The sequence below is a fragment of the Anopheles moucheti genome, chromosome X (genome assembly GCF_943734755.1).
Source record: "Anopheles moucheti chromosome X, idAnoMoucSN_F20_07, whole genome shotgun sequence".
Classification (NCBI taxonomy): Eukaryota; Metazoa; Arthropoda; class Insecta; order Diptera; family Culicidae; genus Anopheles; species Anopheles moucheti.
Genome location: NC_069142.1, coordinates 3,015,452 through 3,038,222, shown reverse-complemented (window position 1 = coordinate 3,038,222; position 22,771 = coordinate 3,015,452). Strand labels below are relative to the sequence as shown.

General features: G+C 43.4%; 4 protein-coding genes across 5 annotated transcripts; 2 read left to right on the top strand and 2 right to left on the bottom strand.

The window, feature by feature from the left end:
- Positions 1 to 8,578: 8,578 nt before the first annotated feature.
- LOC128307059 (uncharacterized) lies at positions 8,579 to 9,377 on the top strand. The gene is made up of 3 exons (XM_053044776.1): positions 8,579 to 8,686; positions 8,807 to 9,007; positions 9,072 to 9,377. Exons 2-3 carry the CDS (start codon positions 8,845 to 8,847, stop codon positions 9,137 to 9,139), a joined length of 231 nt encoding a protein of 76 aa, XP_052900736.1. The 5' UTR covers positions 8,579 to 8,686; positions 8,807 to 8,844; the 3' UTR covers positions 9,140 to 9,377.
- An 849-nt stretch (positions 9,378 to 10,226) lies between these two features.
- LOC128307093 (bromodomain adjacent to zinc finger domain protein 1A) lies at positions 10,227 to 17,361 on the bottom strand. 2 transcript variants are annotated; one of them, XM_053044816.1, is made up of 5 exons: positions 17,015 to 17,361; positions 16,221 to 16,538; positions 11,496 to 15,911; positions 11,166 to 11,381; positions 10,227 to 11,096 (listed from the first exon to the last, which is right to left on the bottom strand). In XM_053044816.1, exons 1-4 carry the CDS (start codon positions 17,125 to 17,127, stop codon positions 11,231 to 11,233), a joined length of 4,998 nt encoding a protein of 1,665 aa, XP_052900776.1. In that variant the 5' UTR covers positions 17,128 to 17,361; the 3' UTR covers positions 10,227 to 11,096; positions 11,166 to 11,230. The 2 variants fall into 2 exon arrangements, with proteins under 2 accessions (XP_052900776.1, XP_052900777.1); XM_053044817.1 differs by having other exon boundaries at positions 10,227 to 11,090.
- Positions 17,362 to 19,976: 2,615 nt separating this feature from the next.
- On the top strand, positions 19,977 to 21,471 carry LOC128306778 (E3 ubiquitin-protein ligase MARCHF5). Its single transcript, XM_053044390.1, has 3 exons — positions 19,977 to 20,065; positions 20,145 to 20,825; positions 20,917 to 21,471. The coding sequence occupies exons 2-3, from the start codon at positions 20,158 to 20,160 to the stop codon at positions 21,323 to 21,325; spliced, it is 1,077 nt and encodes a 358-aa protein (XP_052900350.1). The 5' UTR covers positions 19,977 to 20,065; positions 20,145 to 20,157; the 3' UTR covers positions 21,326 to 21,471.
- On the bottom strand, positions 21,390 to 22,509 carry LOC128306780 (neuferricin homolog). Its single transcript, XM_053044391.1, has 2 exons — positions 22,159 to 22,509; positions 21,390 to 22,102 (listed from the first exon to the last, which is right to left on the bottom strand). The coding sequence occupies exons 1-2, from the start codon at positions 22,454 to 22,456 to the stop codon at positions 21,600 to 21,602; spliced, it is 801 nt and encodes a 266-aa protein (XP_052900351.1). The 5' UTR covers positions 22,457 to 22,509; the 3' UTR covers positions 21,390 to 21,599.
- Positions 22,510 to 22,771: the final 262 nt, after the last annotated feature.

Sequence of the window (22,771 nt, the reverse complement as noted above, 5' to 3'; positions counted from 1 at the left end):
CTTGTACTATTAACTTTAGCAAAAAAAAACAAGAAAATGAAGAGAATTGAAGCAGTCTAAACAGAATATAACACAACAAGGTATTAGAATAAACAATTTTAGTAAAGTGTGTCTAATGCATGGGATGATTACAGTGTTTCTGTTTTTTAATGGTACAGTGGTAAGAATGTAATACAGTAGGAAGATAATTTCCAACGGTGCATCAGACGGGTTGGCAATCCGGGCGACATCGATCCTCTTTCTTAAGGTAGATGATCTGGATGAAGACAGGGAAGAGTTCAATTTAGTCAACTTTACGCCAATGTTGTACAGCAGCAGGGAAACACTCACCAATACCATAACTGCACCGAGGAATATCCGTAGAATATGTAAGCTTGGTTATGTAGAATCGTCACTATCATCCATATCCGGCACAACATCCTCCAGATTATCGCCGTTCTCATATTCAGGAAGTGAAGTGTTTGTGTCTGATTCTAGGTCACAGAAGTAAACAACGGGAAAATGTACAATTAAACTCATAGCATACGTTGATTAGTTTGGCTGTCAAAAACCACACACACACACACACATCCATCCATCTGGCACGTGGAAAGTGAAGCGAATTCGAAGGTTTTGTATTGGTGTCATTACACAATTTCTAAATTAAAACCAAAAACACGGTTCAATCGCGTAAAATTAAACGAACCATCATTATTTACATGATTCACCCGAGGACAGTGGATGTAAACATGCAATTTTGTCCGTCAAAATCTACCGGTCTCATTCTGTGGTAAGGTGTAACATAAACTTACCTGCAACAGGAGCTTTATAGCCGGAACAACTCGGACCCCCACTAGAGGACTGCTTTCTTTCTACTTTTTTGTGAACCAATTCTTTCATGTGATTCGAATTTTTCTTCTTTAAATTCGTATAATAACGCGCGCGGCAGCTCGTTCGCGAACGTTTTCCGCACAGTTTGGCACATTCGCTCCAATTTATCTTGGATAGGTCTGCATCTTTCGTATTTTCTGCCACATAATTCAGCAGTTTTTGATCGTCCGTGCTGTTCCAGGTGTGGTGTGTGTTAGCATACCGCAGGCTGTCCATGTACCGGGTGCGGATCGACTTCTTTGTCCGTCCCGGCAGCAGATCCATTTTGAAATACCTGAAGCACTCACCGTGTTCCTGCACCCAATTCATAATGACACGGTCCTCCTCGGCCGTAAAGCGAACACCCTTTTTCGTATCCATCATGAGTGTGTTGTAGCGTTCGATAATCTGCTCCTCGTTATGGTTCGGCATCCAGTCAGCAACTAGGCCCCACAAGATGTCGTCGTCCGTTTTGTACGTCGACACCAACCGGAGCAATTTTTCGTCTTCCTCGGGAATCCAGGACATCTTTACAAGACGGAATGCTTTGCGTTACGTGTGGTGCGTGCTCTGCGTGGCGAACTAACGAATGTTCTTGGAACGACTGGCAACAGCGACACCTAGGATGGACTCGTCGTACTTCGAACGCGTCGTACGCGAATTTTTTCGACGGTAACTGAGATCGATTGTCATCCGCTCATCAGCTCGATTTTGACAATCAGGCAAACTGCGTGCTTTGCTGTGGCAACCGTCCCTATTTCTCACTGGGCGGAGCAATTGCTCTCGTCGGCGATAGCTAACGATGATGGTCGGCATGTTGGTGGCAATCCCGTGGTATGCTGACTTGTGTAAACTTCACGGTAAAAGTATTGGTTGTCAATTGTGCGTGCGCATGCGCGTGTTTGTGTGGTTGTGAAGACTTTATCTCGTAATGTGGTCTCACTCGCACTGGGGAGATTGGAGAAGGAGAGACTAAAGCAACAACCAAAACCGAAAAGAGCAGGCACAACAGCTATTGCAGAATTTATGCAACAGCAACAACACGATTTAACTGTACCGGCAGTGCTCGAAATACGCTACTATTGCAGGCCGCTCTAATCCAGGAAAGATCCGTCTTTGTCGACTCCTGGTGCAATATCTTTTAAACTTCAGGCGACTTTCGGGAAGGATATGAAGGACTCTCGGCGTTGGAGTGCAGAACGATAATTGTTGTTGTGTTTATTTTATACAGATTTAGGGGGTTATTCCGTAGTTCGGAGCCCTTCTTTTATTCCTCCTTCCTTCTTGTTGGGACTTGACCACTCTTCGGTCCTCCTTGGGGTTGCAGCGAGATGTTCGTCGGTTGACGGGGAAACGATAACTTTTTTTCGTTCGGACATGCTTTTATACTGTGCTGGCCATGTCTCGAATCTCCTTACAATTCGTGTTTGATCCTGATAGCTGTCCTGCACCATATGTTACCCAATTAATTAATTAATTAATTAATTTTGTTTGTTTTCCCTATAAAACCCTAGATGGCGCTTCTCTGTGTCCTGGCTATTTGCCTTGGACGCCACAGAGACTTTGAGCCTTGAATGCCTCATTCGTCTCTAGTTGCAGGACGATAACTGATTTGGTATGGACATGTTACCATTTTTATATTGTTTTTTTGATTATCTGTCACCTCGAATGTGTTGGAATGTGTGTCCTTTTTTCCACGAAATAGTTGTTTCGTGTAGTTGTTCTAGTTTTTCGACTATCTTGTTCTCTATCTACAATCAAGGACTTCATTGTTTTCGTATTGTCCTGATAAACTTCCTAACTAACACTAACACTTCATCTAACACATATTGTTTTCCATCTTTTTATTAGTATTTCTGGCTTCCACTAAAGGACCTCATAGTGGTCATCTATCTGCACTGGGTAAAAATGTAACAAAACTTATTTTTATGTAACAAAACTGGAAATTTTGTAACTTTAGATATGAATAAGTCGCCTGAAGCGCAGGCAACTCGCGATACGTCTATGTGTGTCTTCGCTAAAGTGTTTGTGGCGTTCAAGGCAAATAGCCAGGACACAGAAAAGCGCCATCTAAGGTTAAATGGGGAAAACAAACAAAATGCTAGTTGGGAAGTTGTCTGGTCAAAAACGAGAACAATGAAGTCCTTGTTTGTAGGTAAGACCAGAATCAGTAATACCAGAACAAAAGGGCAGAAATTCGCGGAACAACTTCTTCAAGGGAAAAGGACATAGAGGAACGAAAGAATAGGCAAACAGACAGGATCGAACCTGAATTGTAAGGTGATAGGAAAGTTCGAGACATGGCCAGCACAATATAAAAGCGGTGGCATGTCCGAACAAAATCAGTTATCGTTTCCCCGTCAACCGACGAACATCGCGCTGTAACCCAAGGAGGACCGAAGAGCGACCAAGTCCCAACAAGAAGTAAGGAGGTATAGAAGAAGGGCCCCGAACTACGGACAAACCCCCTAAATGTTGATCAAAGATACTAGTAGCTCCACCTGAGAGTCAATTATACAACTAGATATGTCCTCTCCGAATTGCCATCACCTAACCATTCAAGAATACAGGGTTTTCAGGTCAGTTCACGTTGTGAGAGATATACTACCTTGTTCGAGGTATGCATAACCGATTCTACATTTCGGTTCCGTTGAAATGTAGTTCCGTTCCTTTCACATGATTTTCAACACATCATCCCAAGCAACCTAAAGCAACATGCAGCGCTACTTAGCGATAAAAAGAGCGCTTCAATACGATGTTCGAGAGCGAAGCGAAACAGTCGAAATGCAGCGCTGCCTCGTTGCCGAAATGTAGCGCTCATGCAGCCAATCCGGGAAACAGCGGCAGCTATCGTAAAGCTTTACAGATTAGCTGCAAGAGCGCTACATTTCGGCAATATGCAGCGCATGTATTGAAGCGCTCTTTTTATCGCTAAGTAGCGCTGCATGTTGCTTTAGGTTGCTTGGATAGTTTAAATGTGTGCGTGCAGTTAGCATTTTTATTTGTGTAAGTGAATCAGTTGACTGAAGAATGTGTGTATGTGTGTTAGTTTATATCGGCAATGAGCCTGTTTGACAGGATTGTTCCTGATATTTCTGCATGGCATGGTTTTGCAAAGGTATACTGTTGTGGAGCATTTGTTTTAATTGCCCAGTACCTTAAACATGTTTTTATGTCCATGTCCTTAAAATTTGGATGTTCCGTTGACATGCTGCTTTCCTCTTCATCACTTCCTGATTCGTTTGCTGGTATTTCATTAGGAACGTGACAATTTGCTTCACTATTTCGATATGGTTTTGTTTCTGCCAAGGTTCTGTTTCCGGGCTCCTCGATGCTTACAGTTGGAATTTGTGGTGCCTCTTCGTTTGAGGTCCTTTTTTTCATATACACATCTCTTTTTCGGTATAACACACCAGACTTCCGCAACCTTTTTGCATTCATTTCACTATGTTTGCTTTATCACAACTAAATTCTCCAAGAACAAACCTCACGTACCAAAATATAGATTGCAAATGACATACATACACCTATATTTAAACTTATACTGTGAGCAGAAAATGTTTCCATTAAGGCGATTTGCCGCAAAATCGCTGCAAAACCGCTGCAAAAGAAGTTGCTTGCAGCGAAACTTTTTCAGTCAACGTGAATCGCTGCAAAACCGCTGCAGGAGAGGTTGTTTGCAGCGAAACTGTTTGACTTCACGACATTGGCTTACAATTGGCTATAAGAGCGCTGCATGAGAGGTTTCTTGCAGCATAACTTTTACAGCAGCGAAAATCGCTACAATATCGCTAAAATAGCGCTCTGCGAAACTTTAGCGTTAAAAGTAGCATGTGAAGCAAATATAGCTATAATGCAGCGCCTCATGCTGCTTTAGGCTGCTTGGGTGATAAACCCTATAATGTATAATCGTTCTGTCTCTTTCGTTATTTACGGGGAGTGGCTATAAAATATCATTCCCAGCGGTATTTAATAGGAATTAATAATGTCCGATAGAGTGAAGTCGCTTTTCTGCATAATTGTTTAGGGGTACCAACCGGGTTCTTAATTTTATTATTCCTTATTATAGTTTTTTTAAACCCAATATTTTTTTAACTGTCGGAGAAGCAGAACTAGGCAGGAAAAACATGAAAGGAATCAAAGAACTATTACAGGGGATTGAGGGAGATAAAAAAAAAGAAAGCAAGGCGGACGAAAATGCGCAAACGAAACACCTCCCATTAACAACATGGTGTTAGGTTTGTTGCGATGGCGTTTTAGCATGGTGGATTCCAGTTCAGATGATCTGCAAAAAGATTCATAATAAAATGATTTGTTTGTTTATTGCTTGAACTGATGTTAACCAACATCTACACTTATGATCCATTCATTATTTTTCGAGGTATTTATCTATGCGACGTCACTCTATCGGACGTTATTAACTTCTATGAAATACCGCTGGGAATGATATTTTATGGCCACTCTCTGTAAATAACGAAAGAGCCAGAAATATTATACAGGCAGTCCCCGAGATACGCTATTATAGCGTACCGCTATAACCCGGGAAAAATCCGCGTAACTAGAATTTCCGCGTAAGTCGAATCCTGGTGCAATTTCGTTTAAACTTCAAAGTCACGGAGTCTACTTCCTTCTCTGCACATAATTTATGCAGCGAATCAGGCGATTTTTAGAAAGATTACATTAAAATAAGTTAGAAAGAAATGTTTTATGTGACAAAAATAGGTATTTTCGACCAAGTTTACCCTTTTTGCTTAGATTTTGTGCTATAAACTAGCTCATCTGTCAAATTTTCAAAAACCGCGTATCTCCGAATCCGCGTATAAGAGGAACCGCGTATCTCGGGGACTGCTTGTACTTAATGGGGTTCTTCAACAGTCTGGTGATGGCAATTCGAAGTGCACATGTCTAGTTGGCAAATTGACTCTCAGGTGGGGCTACTAGTATCTTTGATCAACACTTTAGCGAAGACACACATACACTTATCGCAAATTGCCTACCCTTCAGGCGACTTATCTCAATCGTATCTAAATAAAGATCCCCCCGGGATGTGGAAAGATAAAAGGACCAGCCCAGTTGCGTTGTAGAAGAAGACGGTCTGGTCTGTTGGTCCTGGACGTTCCCAATACATGCGTGGGTCGTCAATTTCTCTTACGTTATGTTGTCTCATCATTTATTGACACAAATATTATATTACTTCTAGCAGTTGCATCTTCACCTGTATCACCAGATTACCCCAGGTCGTCTACGATCAGCAAGCAATCAGAGTTTTATTTATTCTCTCCCCGTAGTTTTTTCCTCCAGGATTCGTCTTACGCAGAAATTCCAGAATACATGAATACGTTGAAGTAATAGGGAACATAGAAGTTTGAGCACGGGGCGTCCCGATGGTGTATTGGTAACGGCGCACGACAGGAACGAGGAACAATCCCATCTGGACCAAACCTTCGTATGCAGAACTAGCAAATACTGGGCAAAGAACTGGTAAATAAAGTCAAAAAGACAGAAATGGTAGGTCTAGGCCACCTGAGGATGTTGTGCCGATAAAGAAAAAGTAGTTTGAGAACATTAGTTCGCAAACACATAGATCTCTTGCATAGCCGTGCAGCCGGGCCGATGTAGCTAGTGTATAGTATATATTTATCATTTCATTTCATTTAAATTCGTATGTAATTTATTGTGCGTCTCAAGAGTTTAACAATTTATTAAATAACTTATAATTAAACGAACTCAAGGTAAACTGACAACCATGAAGTAAGAAATTGAAAGGAACAATAAAACAGGGTAGGAAGTAAAGAAAAAATGAAAAAACAAAGAGAGAAGAAAGAAGAGAGAAGAAGATGAAAGGAAAATAAAAAAAACATTAATAAAAGAAGCAACAACAGAAGGAAAGATAGAGCAGACATGAAAAGGAAAAATGAATAGTTAGGAGGAGAAAGAAAGAAGGAGAGCAGAACGAAAGGAAGCAAGAGAAACATTAAATCAAAAAAGCCAGAGACATCGTTGAAGCTTCAGAAACAACCAAGCAAGGGATCTTTCTGACCGTGTTGGGTGATGCGAGTGGTAAAAGCAAGCGCAGAACGAGGACGCCGCTTGGATTTTAAACTGTCTATCACCAGTTGTAATTTGTGGGGATATACAGAAACGGGCTTATTCCGAACACATACCTCCTCAGCATTCTTGATAGCCCCCTCTAGATTGGTAATCGCAAGGTAAAGTTCCTCAGTGGTATTGACCTCAGTTTCCAGAATTTCTCCGTCCACTAATCGCACCCAGTTAGCACTGTGGAAATTCTTACGCCGAAGAGTTGGACCACGGCTTGTTGCGGCAGTTACGGTGATTATTGACCCGGAAATGGTCAGAATTAGGGTGGTCCAGCGTCACAAGCTTCTTCTTGATCCCGACGTTGGTTAAGAAAAAATCAAGGGTAACGAGCCTTGTTCAGGATACGAATTTGTCAAATATAGTAGCGCTATCTAGGTGTCAGCGTCGGTACCTTTAAATTAACATTGATAAACATTTATAAAGTGCAACAGCTAGAATTACTAGTTAGTTTTGAAATAACGACAAATGAATTAATTCCTATGTTTAGGAGTCTGACGATCGATGACGATCCTCTATTTAAATCAAGCTTCAATAGCCCCTTCCAAAAGTTTCCTCTCCTAGCTCTTAATGCAAGCTTAATCTGAATCTTAATTTTAAGTGAGCTATAAGTTAGTATGTTGAGCCACTAGGCAGATATTACTTAATGAACTCAAAAAAATGTCTATCGATAATTTGTTGCAAAATACGACAAAATGCAAAAATGCGACACCAGCAACGTCATCTTCACACATAGGATCGTACATTTCTCTTTGTTTTACGATCCAAGCGACCGATGGCGGCACAAACAATCAGCCACTTATCCCATCGCCATTACCAAGTGATACATCTGCGAAAGAAGAATGTATGCACATTAGTTCAGTATGATATGGAGAATGTACTGGTATCTCTTGGCATAAAAATAGAAGCATGGTTACCTTCTAAAAAGCTACATGATTGCAGGCAAAACTATGGCTACATTGAACCTACACCACACCCCACAGACCTAACACGATCATTCTGGCTTCTCTGGTTGAATCACCCAGTATCAATATTAATAGAAAGTTGTAGAACAAATATGTTATTGGGCGACTTGTACTTACAGTCAAATTGAGGTGGGAACGTTTTACACCACCGGTCTACATATTGTTTTGAATTTAACCGCCTGGAACAACATTTGTTGTGGGATGCCGCACAACCGAGAACTGTCAATTCTGCCACAATCGTCTCCGTGATGTTTATGATGCGTAGTTTAATTCGTAAAGCATGCATTCGATTTTACTGCTTCTTCGAAATAAATATTCTTGAAAGGTTCAATGGGGACATTGTTTCCCTATACTTGTAGTTTAATAATCAACCAAATTAACTTTACGAAAAGAGGAACATTTACTCACTTACTTATCTGGCGCCACAACCGTACTGCGGTCTCGTTTCAACAGTTCATACATTTGCATGCCAAATAACACTTGGCATCATTCCATTAAATAGTTCCAAAACCATTTTTAAAAGGTTTTTGTAAGGTCGAGGTTTTTAGGTCCAAAAACCTTTTTTTTCTAAAGGGGAATTTAATTATGAAAATTGCTGCAACCATGATCCGGTGCATTTTTTGAAACCATGAAAGCGAACATGTAAACGACATAACATTCTGGTCATTCGGATTGTCACAACCGTCATTCCGCACGGGCTTTCGTTCGACCACATCTTCCATCAAAAAGAAAAAGACTTGGCTACCTTGTTGGTTGAAAACTCATTTTGAGAGGTGAGCACTCGCTACGACTGTTCCTAAGAGTTACATAATAACGCACAGTGCGATATAAAGTTGCTTCTGCATATCGTTTAACAATAACGTAACGAGTTCTGTTTCCATTCTATCGTCCAGCATTGTGTCCTTGAAAGTCTCCCAACAACAAAGACAAAATGTCGGATCCGGTCGCACGTCCAATGAAATTCCCGTACACCTTCTCGGCGAAGATAGCCCAGTTCCCGATTCAGCATTACTTCAAGAATCAATGGATCTGGCGTTATTACTTCATCGCGTTCGGCGTTTCCATTCCGCTGTTCTACAAAATCCACAAACTAGGTCGGTATCCTAGGTAATCCCTCTACTAGCGGTCCATATTAATGTTTTTATACGCGTTTTGCAGCTAACTCACCAGCAAACCAAGCAAAATGGGCTGAATCGAAGAGGAAGGAGCACGAGGAGCACCATTAATCCACGCAAGGATGGATCAGCATTCAGCCTTCTAACAACTAGGTCAAAAGTGTAATCGGCAACTAGTAAGAGGTCCTTTCTGCTATCAACATGCGTGGAATGCTGGTTCCTGGAACCGGCCTTGTTGCGTATTTCGAGACACGGTGTATACGTTTAAGTGTGTACGCGCGTGTTTCGGAGTTTCATAATAAGCCAGCCATAGATCGGACAGTAATAAATTCTTGCTGAACTAATCGCGTTCACTCTTCTATTTACATATGTATTATGCACATCCGAGTACGAAAAATAGTAATTGCCCTCGAGATTTCTAAGCAAATTGAGAAGGTTTAATAAAGGACAGTCAATACCTGTGTTACGCGCTTCTTGATTTATGCGGATTTTAAAAATTTTACATTTCACGGAGTTTTGTATGCAAAATTCAATTTTTAATTTGCAAATATCAAGAATACGTTACATTTCATTATTATAAAAATTAATTTCAATATTTTATTGTAATTCTTGAAATAAACGAATACATATCAATTTTGAGTTTGACTTGTTACGTATAAATAAGTATTCGTTCCTATGATACGACATATAAACGATGCTTTAGAAGGAACTCGAGATACGCGGATTTCTCTGGAACGTATTATCCGCGTATCTCGACATCTCGGTATCGACAGTATGTTATTCTGGTAGTAACGGCATGGGCTGATAATATTTAATTAATTGTTCCATGATGGCGGCATTTGCCGTATTGTCATGGGATGATAATAAATATGTTATGAAATTTATGACTATAGGGATCCGCATAACTAAAAAAAGAAATTTGGAATGTCAACAAACGTTCACAACAAAAGCCAATGCTTTACCTTCAATTAACTTAACATTAATACACAGATCCATAGAATTATCTACAACTAATCATAAGCAAACCGGGGTTTGCTTGTAAGGCCGTATATCTTGAATGCGAAACAATGACCATCCAATGGAATATTTTAGTCTGTTGTTTCCGGTTGTTCCTGACGAATTGACTGAGAGTAATAATGCAAACGAATCCAGTTACGTATGTGAATTGTAAAATATATGAATAATAAAAATCTTCGGAATTTCAGGCAAGTTTATTCCATCTTATTATCTGTTTCATCTACAGGCAAATTACTTAAATAAACTTTCCTTAAAATACATTTTAAAACGAACACAGAACCGTACACTACACACAAACACACATGAATCTTCCTTCTTATAAGCAATATCTGTACAATTTGGTGATCTTCGCAGTTCGGGATTTTGGAGGGATATGCTGCCATGTGGAACGGTGCAGCATGCGTGTTCGTGCGTGTTGCGGGGGAATGTCCCTAATAAGTTATATTCAGCGTATCGGGTGCATATTACAGGATGTTTGATGCAAATATGTTGTGGTGTTTGGCCAACGTGTTTGAGAAACACGTTAAACCGAGAAAAAAGATTCATAATACCTCCCCGACAGAACATTCCGTTGCAAAACAGTTTTCTTTTTTGCGAGGTTCACAAATGAGTAATGATCACCCCTTTAATATGCTGCTTTGTTCGTGGTGTTATGATGTGTGTTTGTTGAACGCGGTCCAAAAGCCAAATACATGCTCGACTTAACAGACCAGCTTTAGCATTATAGGTTTTTGGAGGGAATATTGCATTTTATGTTTTATGTTATGATGGGAATTCATTCCATACCTCAACTTATAGAACATAGTATCTATTAAGTGTCAATGCAACTAACTGTGGTATGGAACTAAACATCCGATTGTTTTATAGGACAAGTAAATATTCAACATAAAGCACCTGTAGAGCCGTTTCTAGTCAGTACATCATGCTCTGTTTGTCGAGCCCATTGACTTTGTTTGCTGGTGGTCCTGTCCTTCGGATTGTGTCTTGGTGAAGCACACACACACACGGAACAAACAATGGGATGGAGGAAGTTATAAAAGTAGTACTGTTTCTAAAATAAAAGCAAAGAGAAGTTTATTTTATAAGTTACGGAATTAAATTAAATCAACTATACACTTACACTAGCATGCCCCTGTCTGCTGCAGAGACTGTTGATTATGAAGCTGCACCAGATTCCCCCTTCTGCTATTTTTCATAAGCCCCGGCAACTCCGTTGACGGTTTTGTACGGTGCAGCATTATGACGGAGACCGGATTTCTGCATGTCACTGGGTTGGAAAGGGAGTGTTAATTCTTTGCACCGCTTCGCTACATACTGCTCCAGCTCATGGCCGATTCTGTAATTTTTTGTGAAAGATCATCAAACAAACATACGATTAGTACTTGGTAAATATTCCTGCAGATTGCCCTCAGAAGCAAAAAAAAAGGTTAAACCAATTATGGAGACTTACCGGTACACATCCGTCTCGTCGGTATTGTAGAGATCACAGTTACGGAACACCAGTTGCACATCGCTCAACATTTGTTCGTTGATCTTGTAGTCGCCCATATTCAGCTTTGACTTGATACGCGCAAAGTCCATTGGGTTCTTGATGACAGCGTAATAGTCCGGTACCTCCTTCGCCGAAACTGGCCGGTTAAATGGCCACGAGCTCGGGTGCTTTAAGATGTCGTCGATCAGTGTGTATAGCGCAACCGAGTTCAGCGGTAAATCCTCACCGGTGCGACGCGATCGTCGAGCGGCGGAACCGCCAATCCTCATGCGCGTCGGCGTGTCGTCCTCCTCGTCCCCGAGGTACACGGACATACGCCTCTGGCCTTTGGTCGACCGTGCACTAACGCGAGTCTTCTTTGTCGCCGAATCGTCGTCACTTCCAGTCGCAACCGAAACGTTCAGCTTCTGCCCACCATTGGGGAGTGCTGTCCGACGCAGCCGTTTGCTCGTATTGGCGGGTGACGATTGCTCTGGTTCGTCGGTGTGAGCTCGTTTTCGCTTCGCGCTCGATAGGTTGGCAGCACGTGTACTGCCCGACACAGCGGCAGAACGTTTGGTGTCCGCGCGCAGCGTGGCACCACCGTTCGGCAGTGTTACCTTTCGCCGCTTTCTTCGTTCATCCCGATCGTCGTTTGAATCTTCACCTTCTTCGTCTTCCTCATACCGATAGGCACCGTTCGTGACAGCTGTGCTACGACTGCTACGCCCCGTGGATGTTACCACTATCGCCGGTTTGGCTTTTGCGTTAGATTTTGCCTTTGCAGCCGGCTGTTTCCGTTGTCTCATCCGATATTCCTCATCACTGCCGTCATCTTCCCCGCCATCATCACTGTCACTGGCATCGGATAGCGAATCCTCCTCCTCGTCAACGTCACTCTGCTCCTCCGCATCGTCCATTTCCATCTGTTTCTCCTCCGGCTCTTGCTCCTCATCCTGCTCGATCTCTTCTGTCTCCTCGTCCTGGTCCTCCTCCTCCGGTTCTTCCTCCTCTTGTTTGGTTCCATCGTCCTCCGCCGATTCCTCATCCTCCGACATTTCTTCTTCCTCCTCGACCCATTTGAATATTTTCTTTTTTTTCGCCGGGGCTCGTTTCTCCTTGAAATTTTCTGGCCGGCAGCGCATACAGTACCAATCGCCGGCGGGCACCTCCTTGAGCTTCGGCTTCAGACAGTACGTGTGGCAGGCACGGTTACATTCATCGCAAAGCAACGTCAAACCCGGATCACCCTTGCGCCGGCATATCATGCAGCAAATACGCTCGGCTGAACGTGACCAATGGATCGCGTCGTACAGCACGTTGTAGTGTAAGAAAAGCTGCGCGAAACATGTCGAACGCATCAGCGACATTTCCCACTGGACCAGATTCTTCAGCCCCTGGTACTGCTTCTGCATCATGACGGCCTTATCCTTGTGCTCCTTCTTCGGCCCGAACGGATGCCGCAGAAACTTTTGATCGATACACTGTGCCACTTGCAACAGGGCGCGTGCAAACGCATGTACGCGCTGTTTCAGCATTTCAGATACATGTACCGGGAACGATATCTCATCGGTAGCTAGCGTGTCATCTAGTAGCGAGACCGTCGTGTCCGGCAGGCTGTGACCGGGATTGGACGCATCCGACAGCAGCCGCTCAAGACTGTCGCAACCAGAATCATTGTCATTGGGATGCTCATCGGAATCATTTTCCTCATCTTGTGGCTGTTCCACGTCCTGCTCTCGCCTTTCCCTGCCATTCGTTTCCTCTGGCTTGGCAAGCCGCTTCGGACCCCACTGGAGCGGTTTGTCCGTCTGGGGATCGTAAGTAGCAGCTTCCAGGGCTTTGCGCCACTTGTCCCGATCTCGAACCCGCATTACGCCCAGATAACCGACCGTAATTTTGGCCTCCAGCTCCAGCAGATTCTCCAGAAACACTGCCTCGAGTATCTCGTTCGGATCCGTGCCTGGCTCGCAGCTGAAATTGGGCGCATCATACCGTTTCTGATTACGGCTACAAATGTCGGACAACACCGCCGCTCGATCAGACTCATTGACCGACAGCTTGTCGACGGGACACTTTTCGATGTGGGTTAAAATCAGATCACGCTCACATTCAAGCGTTTCGCGAAGCTGCTTCTCGCGGGCGCCACGCACATTTAGACTTTGTATCAACGCATCCAACTCCTCGGCCGTCGCGTAGTAGCCCCAGTTGACTGTTTGTGTGTGTGTTTCCGTATGGACTAAACAGTCATCTGGTTGGGCCGTGCACATGAGTAGCTCTTGGTTGGTTGGTGGCGGCAGTGGTGTGCTATCGGGGACGTGAACCACGGTCCCACCATTCACCGTCCCATCGGATCGAGGTTCTTCCGAGTTTGCACGAGAATTCAACGTTTTTGTTTGCGTTGTTTGACGTCCGATACGCTCCATCTCGGCACTGCCCAATGTAAGTAGCTGCTCGTACACCTCCTCTACCGGACCACCGCTGTCGTCCTGATTCGGATTCTCCCCCGCTATGGCTTTCGCATCGAGCAGGCCAGCGACACCATCCGTACCGGCACACCGCATGATGGCTTTGGTAATGTACTTCTTGCGCTGATCTGGGGCACAGAACGCCAGTCCCGGAATGTTTGGAGTTGGTCGATCCAAGCAGCGGCCCGCATACGTCCGATCATGCTCTACAAACAATCCCGGCAACGATTCAAAAAGCCAATACTTGCGGAAGCATCGATCCGAACCGAGATAGATCTGGTAGTCAAAGAAATCTTCCTTTAACCGTTTCGATTGCGTTTGCAGTACCTTCATCTCGCGTGCCGCCTCTGCGTCGATCCGGTTGTTTTGCGCTTTCACGAGCTCCATCAGCTTCTTTCGGTGTTCCTCCTTGGCCGCGATATCGCCCTCGAATGCGGCCAGCTCGCGTTTCATGTCTTCGCGTGCTTGATTCTTCTGCGAGCCTGTCTTTACCGTCAGCCGGCGTTGTGCGTACCGGTTTGTTTGGTAATTGTACCGTGCTGTTCGCGCCCGTTCTACTCGCTCTTCCACCAACTCTCGGACACCACTGTACGTGAGCAGCTGGTGAATTAGACAGCACAGGATCTGAATAATGTCGCCGATCGATAGTTGGTAGACTGAGTGGGAATTAAGCGCACGAAAAATATGCGGATAGTCACGAACCAACCTTAACCCGGGATCGTCCGCGCTACTGTACCCGCCCCGATTATAATACCGGTGTTTGGCGGCCTTCTCCTCGACGAGTGCACCAGACGAAAGAAAGTGCAGGCGCAACAACTCAGATACCGTCGTCGCGTCTATTGGCATTTCGCTCAGCTTCGTGCAGTAGTGCTTCTCGCACCAGAGAACCGTATCGCGTGCGCGTGCCTGATCTGGCACCGTTTGCCGTTTGAGGCCGAGACTCTCCACGCGCTCGTACCCAACGTCCACCTCGTTCTCCTCCTCCAGTTGTTGGGTAAATATCGCGCTCAGCAGCACCTTAAAGATGTCACTCAGCGGTCCATTCACCTCACGCAGAATGAGGGCCCGCTCTAGCAGATGCATTGTTAAGCCGCCGGAAAATTTGCTTCGTATGGCAAGCATATCGGAAAAGGAGTTTAGAAACTCTAATATGAAAACAAAGTTACCGAAGTGCTTGGACATGATCAGTGGCCGCACTGAACGGACCGCCGGCATCGGTCGCTGATCGATCAGCTCTTGGTCTTCCAATACGGCGTTGTACTTCTTTAGAGCCAGTGTGGCTTGCTGTAGTAACAGAGCCTTTTCCTCCTCCAACCGCTTCTTGGCCAACGTTTCCTGCTCCTGCTTTAGCTTTTGAAGGGCCACTTCTCGTGCCATTTTTTTCGCCTTTGCATCCAACACCGCAGACTCGGTCGATGTTTCGATGTACTTTGCAATGCTTTGCTGTTTGCCGGTGCTGCTCTTTTGTTTCACCTTTCCCTTCTGCTCCATCATCTTTGTTGATTGTTTTTTTGTTTTCTTCGATTTCTCGCCCTGCTGCTGTTTCTCTCCATCGACTGGGCCCATTTTAGTTACTTTTTCAGTGGAGGTTGCCTTTTTCTTAGGCGGCTTGCTGGCGCCACTGACTTCACTACGCTCAGCATTTTGTTTTAGACGCTTAGATTGCTCGAAGTTCGGTGTCTGGCCCAAAAATACCTGATCATCGGTCCAGCCTTCGCCAGTCACGAACTTAGCCAGCGAGTCCGCCTTGATACGCAGCTGCCCTCCAGGGCCAGCTTCAACGTGTTGCTTTAGGAAGAGTTTACATTTATCTCGCGTCAGAGTGCTACGGTCGCGTTTCACATTGCTGGGTGTGACGTTCCACACGCTCGGTACCATATTATCGTCGGCCGTCACTTGGTACATAACTGTACTGGCGCCTTGGGTGCTAAAAATTGAATTGGAAACGAATTACTGAATGAGAAAGTACATTTTCCAACTGACGCCTAATTTTCTTTTTCTGATTTTGCAATTTTTTTGGTACATGATTAAATAAAACGACATCGGTCATTGGACATTTACATCGGTATGAAACACTCTCAGCCAATCCCCATGTTTGGGCACAATTTGATAGTAAATATCAAGTTATAAGAAATAACACTGCAAAGCATCAACTAATTAAAGTTTTTTTTTTAAATGATAATGAGAATGAATGATTTCCTTAGCGCATACAAACGGTTGTACAGTGATATCTTACTTGTCCGGTAGAACGTTCGAAATGACGGCGGGGCGAAACGCTTTGCGCGTCAAATCCATCGCATCAACGATCTCGCCTTTGAACAGACGATCCTTCACGAAACCATACACGTCCTCGTGCATTTCGTTAATCGAGGTGCGCTGAGTGTGCGAAGCAATCAGCAGAAACGGCCCCTTCACGGCAGCGGGAAACGTTTTCAGCAACTTCCGGGCGGCCTTTTCCGATTCAAGCGCTTCCGTATAGGTTAGATTTGGCCGCCCGGTCATCGCACAGCTCCACACCATCGACGATATAAGCATGATGCGATGAAAGTAGTCCCTGCAAAATGAAAGAAAACCGTTCTAAATAATCCAATGTTTTGGTAGTGAATGAGTGTCCGTTGCTTGTTTTAACCATTGCCATGAATAATGCGACACTACTGCGATTTGCAAGATTTGATTTGGAATCCATGCTTTAAAATCTTTCCTTATAGCATAAAAGGCTGTCTTATGCGGTAAGCTATCACAATTGTGCAGTATGACTACCGATATGTGAATCAGCAGCAATGAGCTATGTAATTGAGCTACACCATGAAAGACGCACAGTGAAAAAAACGCATCACAAGCAGAACAATCTCCCATCGGAAGAATATTTCCTGTTGCAAGGGGCCAGTGGTTCTTGTTGGTCATTTTCTAGTTTGTTGCTACAACCGTTTTCGGTCTTGTTCTGCATTGTCTAACGGCTGGCAATGTAGCATTATTCACAGCTTTGCAGGCAGTCCTGCATCGGTAAGCAAAGGGCTACGGCACACTTACTCATAATTGCTGAATATCTCCCCGGTTGGCTGACAGAATAGCACCTCATCGCTATCGCGAAGCCGTTCCGCGGTGGATGTTTTTTGGAGCACCTGCCGCCTGAGCAGCGGCATCGTTGAATCGGTGAAGGTTTGATTGGTGCGCCGCTTTAGCTTCCGGTGTAGTGCGGTTGTGTGGCGTTATGGACTACACTATCACCTCACTATTTAACTACAACGTTTACTGCTTCGCTGCTTTGCCTATCCTTTCAACGCTGGTTGCTACCACACTTACCATCAGCAAATTAAGTGACGCCGGCGGATACCACATGAGTGCTCTGCTTCGGATTGGCATACGATATCCAGATTCGGTTCTCGTTTTCTCGGTCAAACTGCCAAAGCAATACGGGATGGGAAAAGCTAAAATGATGTCGCTAGCGATGGCGTCGCAACTGAAGCAACGATACACAGATATCCAATACGATAGGCTCGTGAGCGCGAATCCCAAGCTTGTGCTGCTTTCTATGACACAACGCTATACCTGAAATGACAGCCCATCCAGCTTTATGCTGAACAACGCTCCCTCGGTCAAAGCCCGCCATACTTCATGCGGATTCTGCTCCTGTCATGGCCAACTGATGCGAAAACCAAAGGTGCAGAACGCAAGGGTTGTATTGCAAAGTGTGATGTTTGTTTCGAGTATTTTCTACGCTTTGGATGCAAAACATGTTGTTTGGATCGAATTCGATCGATCGACTTAAGTATTGTATTACCCAAATCGAAGCATGTAGTCTTTTCCCAAATTAGGCGAATAATGCGTGCCACAGAAATTCGAGTTACTCGAATTCCCTTTATAATATCTTTATATTTGATACACATTGATCGATTTCTTCTTTTCACGTTACGTAGCACATTTGTAATAAAAATTTTTACGTTTATTTTCACAATTAGAGTGTAATTGGTAAACAATTTTTTAGTCCCTCCCATAGGGTTTGAAGCTACCCTGGACATATTTGTTGCTGAGTTGCGCTGAATATGTGTATGTTGATAATAGTGATGGGAAAGTTAAATATTTTTCGGAACGGAACGAACCTAGAAGGTTCGTTGAATATACTTTCACGAAAAGTAACGAAATAATTCTTCATCATATAATTATTCCATATTAGTAACCTTTATTAAATATTTTTGTATAGTTCATTTATCGTTTTTGGTTTACAAAAAGTTTTGATTGTAAATTTGTTATTACGAACTATTCGCTACCATCAAATATGTACTTGTATTTGTTATCAGAGGTCTGAAAACATCATTTGACAGAGGAACAAATTTAAACAAATAAACTGAAAAATTGAATGGTATGTCAAAATCGAGTGAACTTTTTAAATATTGTCAACAAATAAAACGTGTGAAGGATGTACTATGCGAACCGATCGCAACTACAATCATTAACAACCGTAGTTCTGTCTTATAATCGATTTCTGTTAATATTTCCTGATTCTTTTTTTTCTGTTTTTCAGTCAATATCTGCTCAGTTTGAAATAATTCATTCATTCTGTACAGAATCCAGAAGAATTGAACAATAGATCATTGAAAAAACGTGGGCACATGTTTGTTACTATGAATGTTGCTTACATTCCACTACATCTTACATCTTTAAGCAAGAGTAACATAATTGGAAGTAAATGAAACAGTTATAATCTTCGCATGAATTGAATTTTTACGCACCTAGGTTCGATCGTTCCACAGAAGGAACGCAATGAACCTAGTAGGTTCGGAACGAAATTCCCATCACTAGTTGATAAGTGTGTGGGTGAGGTTGCATGCACGATGATACAGCGGTGCACAGCGGAATCAGCACTGCTCGCTGTTAATGGAAAATGGCGCGAAATTATAATCCTTCTCACAAGTGTCATCGAAGATAATAAATTATTAAATTAATGAATTGGTATCAAATTACGAAGCAACATTATAACAATGTTATTACATTGCAACATTCATTATATTATTTTAAACAGTACCATCCTCGGTTGATTTCATGATCAATCCAAAACTTATCCAAAACAATCGATATCGATAAGTAATTGCTGGTATGAGTATGCAGATAGTTCAATTACGTTTCTTCAGTTTACTATCCGTATTCGTAATATTCCAACCGACCCCAAATAAAGCGCTCGTCGGAAGTACTTCAGCTCTAAGAGCATCGGGACCATCGAATAGTTGAAATGTAACAAGTCAGCTGGAAGCTACAGACTGGTTGCAGATCTTTTTAGAACTCTGAAACCCTCTATGTAGCAACAGAAACATTGTATTAGCCTGTACGTGCAGACTGAATAATGTACAAGAGTAGGAACGTTTCGGACGATCTAGCAATTGAAATTCTTTGAGGACGTTCTCAATTACACAGTAGACTCATTTTCATAGGCATTTGGATCTGGTGCAAATAGGCAGTATTTACGACTGTCTGCAATTCCTTTCCAAACAACTTAACTTTCTAAGTACAATTAAGCTAACTTTTCCAGGCTGAAATTCGATGCTCTTTCTGCCTTTTATGTACATCAAGATTAGGACGAAGACGTCTACATTCAAAAGGGCATTTTCCTAGAATCGTGAACTGTCAAACTGGATTGTGTGGACAAAATGTAATTATCACACTGACAAGATCAGCTACATACTCTATCGACAAAGTGGCACCATTTCTCATGACATCTCACTCTAACGCCATGTTGCTGTCCCCATTTTGCGATATGGTCAGCGAGAAAATTGCGAAAAATTGGACAAAGTTTCCTATGATTTGTGGGAGACAAATGCAGAGTCTTCTCGCTAACCTACTTCTAGATGTAGAGGCACGGTATGGTATGCACACGCGCATACACACGAAACGCCGTTCGATCAATTTGGGCTTTTTCTCTTAGTGACCTCATTGAGCAAGGAGCCGAGAAGAAGCGAACGGTTTCCATACGATTTGACAGCTCGCTTGCCAAGAGAGTGCTCACTGTTATTCACGAATAACACCAATTTCACCTATACAGCAAGAAGAGCAAGAAGTTACATCAGTGGCACATTAAGTTTGTGAAAGGTAAATTTTTGTAAACATTGCGCAAGCCGTTGCAAAAGAACAGTTGTAGCTATTGATTCAGTCTTATCCCATCCTTCAGCAGCTGTTTCGGCATGGTGACAGATGAGCCAGAGGTCAATCCGGCCGTACAGGCCACTGGTGGCCATCGTGCAATAAACGAAATACAAACATCTGCCTCGGCAGACCAGCAGCTCGTTGCACCAGCCGCGCAAGAGGAACCAGAAGAACGGTATTGCTGGGTGTGCTTTGCCACGGAAGAGGACGACAAGTATGCACCATGGGTACAACCGTGCAACTGTCGCGGTGCCACCAAATGGGTTCACCAGTCCTGTCTGAAGCGTTGGATCGATGAGAAGCAGAAAGGAAATCCGTACAAAAGCATCAGCTGCCCACAATGTCAAACTCGCTACATTATTATCCTGCCCTCCATGGGAAGCTTAGCGTTTTTGCTCGAACGTTTGGATATCATCGCGAAGCAGCTTAGTCCCGGGATGGCTGCTGGTGCAATCCTCTGTTCCATCTACTGGTCCGCCATAACGTTCGGTGCGGTCACCGTACTGCAAACAACTGGGTTTGAGCGGGGACTGTCGATGATGGAACAGGCAGAACCGATCGCTCTACTGCTGTGTTTGCCGACCATACCGGTAGCACTGGTGATTGGCCGGATGTTCCGCTGGGAGGACATCGTGCTGCGCTTTCTGCAAAACCGGCAATTCGATATTAGAAAGTATCCCGTTATTTCCCTAATGTTGCCCGTAACGTAAGTAGTAGTATTTGTGATATATTTGTGAATGTTTTATTTATGAGGTTCTTTAGCATATTAACAATGCAAACATGTATTTTCTTTTCAGCAATGAACCAAGCCCAAACTATCCGGAAGCTTTCCCCAGCAACACTATCAGCATATCGGAGCCATTGTGCGTGACGCGCATTTTTTGCGGTGCCTTGCTCCTACCAACCGTGTCCACCATTGTAGGGAAAATATTTTTCAAATCAATGAAAAATGATCTGCACCGTACCCTCCTGGGTGGATTCGCGTTTGTGGTGGTGAAGGGTGTATTAAAGATTTACTTCCATCAGAAGAAACATAATCGTGCCAAACAACGTCAAATACTTGACTACACACCAGAGAACGTGCGAAAGTATTGGACTCGTAATCAACCACCGGAGGCAAATGATCGCCCTGGGCAACAGGGAGCATTGCAACAACAAGCTAATGCAGAGCGCATCGAGGAAAATGTTGTAAACGATGCCGGATAGCGTCCCATGCAAAGCAGCAGTGTGTGATATTTTTATATGAAAACTATATGAACTTAATTCTTGTTATTATTACCATTTACTTCTGAATTAATTGGATTTACTTGTACTGGATGCAGTAATAAATTTCTATTGTAAAATTCATTGTAAAAAATATTCCCAACATGTATGTTTGCCCTTACTTTCTATGTGATATGCGCAGGTTTCTTTCGTATTATTACGCCATGCTAAGCAAACGTATAATGGACGGAGAGAGCAACCAGGTGATAGATTGGTTCTACTTTTGATCCGGAACAATGCAAGATTCTGCCGTAGTTTCGCATCCTGGGAATGGAAGGTATTGTACGCTTGTAATATCTGCCGGTACACAGGCACAAAACTGTATACTCTGAGCGCCATCGTCATCGTCGGCGACAACCTTTCGAGGCCGACCTACCCACGATCGTTCTTGGCCAGTTCCGCTACGATTCGTGCACCATACCCGGGTGCCCGTTTCAAGCTTCCACTCGACATTGCAGGAAGGATATTCGCGTTCGTTTTCCTTGCTATCTTTTGCCTTCGCAGCACGGTCCATGACGTGTCGATAATACGCTGTGTCATGTCCCAGCGAATCAAAGTAACGTCCGCTTAATTTGCCCACGTAACGATAGGTTTTATCGTAGAATTCCTTCCACGTGAATAGCTGCTGCAGTTCCGCTTCTTTCAGTGCAGAAACATCGCTCAGCTCTGTGGAGTACTGCTTAAATTCACCAGTAACAAAAGATCGCGTTGCATCATGGCCTGCCATAAAAACAATAATTATCTGTTTGCGCGAGTTGAAATCGAAAAATATTTACCGACAAACATGTGATATGACTGTCCAGGTCCATAATGTTTGAAACCTTGCGTTACATCGTAAATGTGCCCCAATATGACGAGATACAGTAGGTCGCTTTCTTTGCCGTCGAATTTCGACAGCTCGGCTTCGGTTAGTATCAGGTCACCGTTCTGTGGGTGCAACTGCGGGCTTGCATTGTTCGTAAAAAAGGCACTCTCGAGTACTTGTTTTCGTTTAAAAGCTATCAAATAAAATAACAATATCCCCACAGCGACAACCACAGTGTGTCGCCAATAGGCTCCAACGTTAAAACCCATCTTGAACAGCGCTGCGAACTATTGTTTAGGTCATTTACGTTGTACTTTTTCGATAAACATTTCGTTTGTTTGGGACAATGTCGCTGGTTCTCAACACGACAAACTGTCATTGTGATGCAAACAAACTGTCATTGAGAGGGCAGGTGGAATTTTCAAACAGATTCCTAAAATTAATTTTTAGTTACAGGGAAAATATGGCTCAATATGTATTATCCAAACCTTTCCAAACAATCCAAAAATCAAAGTTATCACTGCTTCTATTAACTTTATAAACGGTGATCTAGGATAAAAATCCATAACGGCTCGGTCATTGAA

Bases quoted from the DNA above. Each gene is read 5' to 3' on its own strand.
- LOC128307059 (XM_053044776.1), top strand. From the start codon at position 8,845: ATGTCGGATCCGGTCGCACGTCCAATGAAATTCCCGTACACCTTCTCG. The intron at 9,008-9,071 runs GTCGGTATCCTA...CGCGTTTTGCAG, and splicing joins CTACAAAATCCACAAACTAG to CTAACTCACCAGCAAACCAA.
- LOC128306780 (XM_053044391.1), bottom strand. From the start codon at position 22,456: ATGGGTTTTAACGTTGGAGCCTATTGGCGACACACTGTGGTTGTCGCT. The intron at 22,103-22,158 runs GTAAATATTTTT...TTTTTATGGCAG, and splicing joins GTCATATCACATGTTTGTCG to GCCATGATGCAACGCGATCT.
- LOC128306778 (XM_053044390.1), top strand. From the start codon at position 20,158: ATGGTGACAGATGAGCCAGAGGTCAATCCGGCCGTACAGGCCACTGGT. The intron at 20,826-20,916 runs GTAAGTAGTAGT...TTTTCTTTTCAG, and splicing joins TCCCTAATGTTGCCCGTAAC to CAATGAACCAAGCCCAAACT.
- LOC128307093 (XM_053044816.1), bottom strand. From the start codon at position 17,127: ATGCCGCTGCTCAGGCGGCAGGTGCTCCAAAAAACATCCACCGCGGAA. The intron at 16,539-17,014 runs GTAAGTGTGCCG...TTCATTTTGCAG, and splicing joins GAGATATTCAGCAATTATGA to GGACTACTTTCATCGCATCA. The intron at 15,912-16,220 runs GTAAGATATCAC...TTCAATTTTTAG, and splicing joins TCGAACGTTCTACCGGACAA to CACCCAAGGCGCCAGTACAG.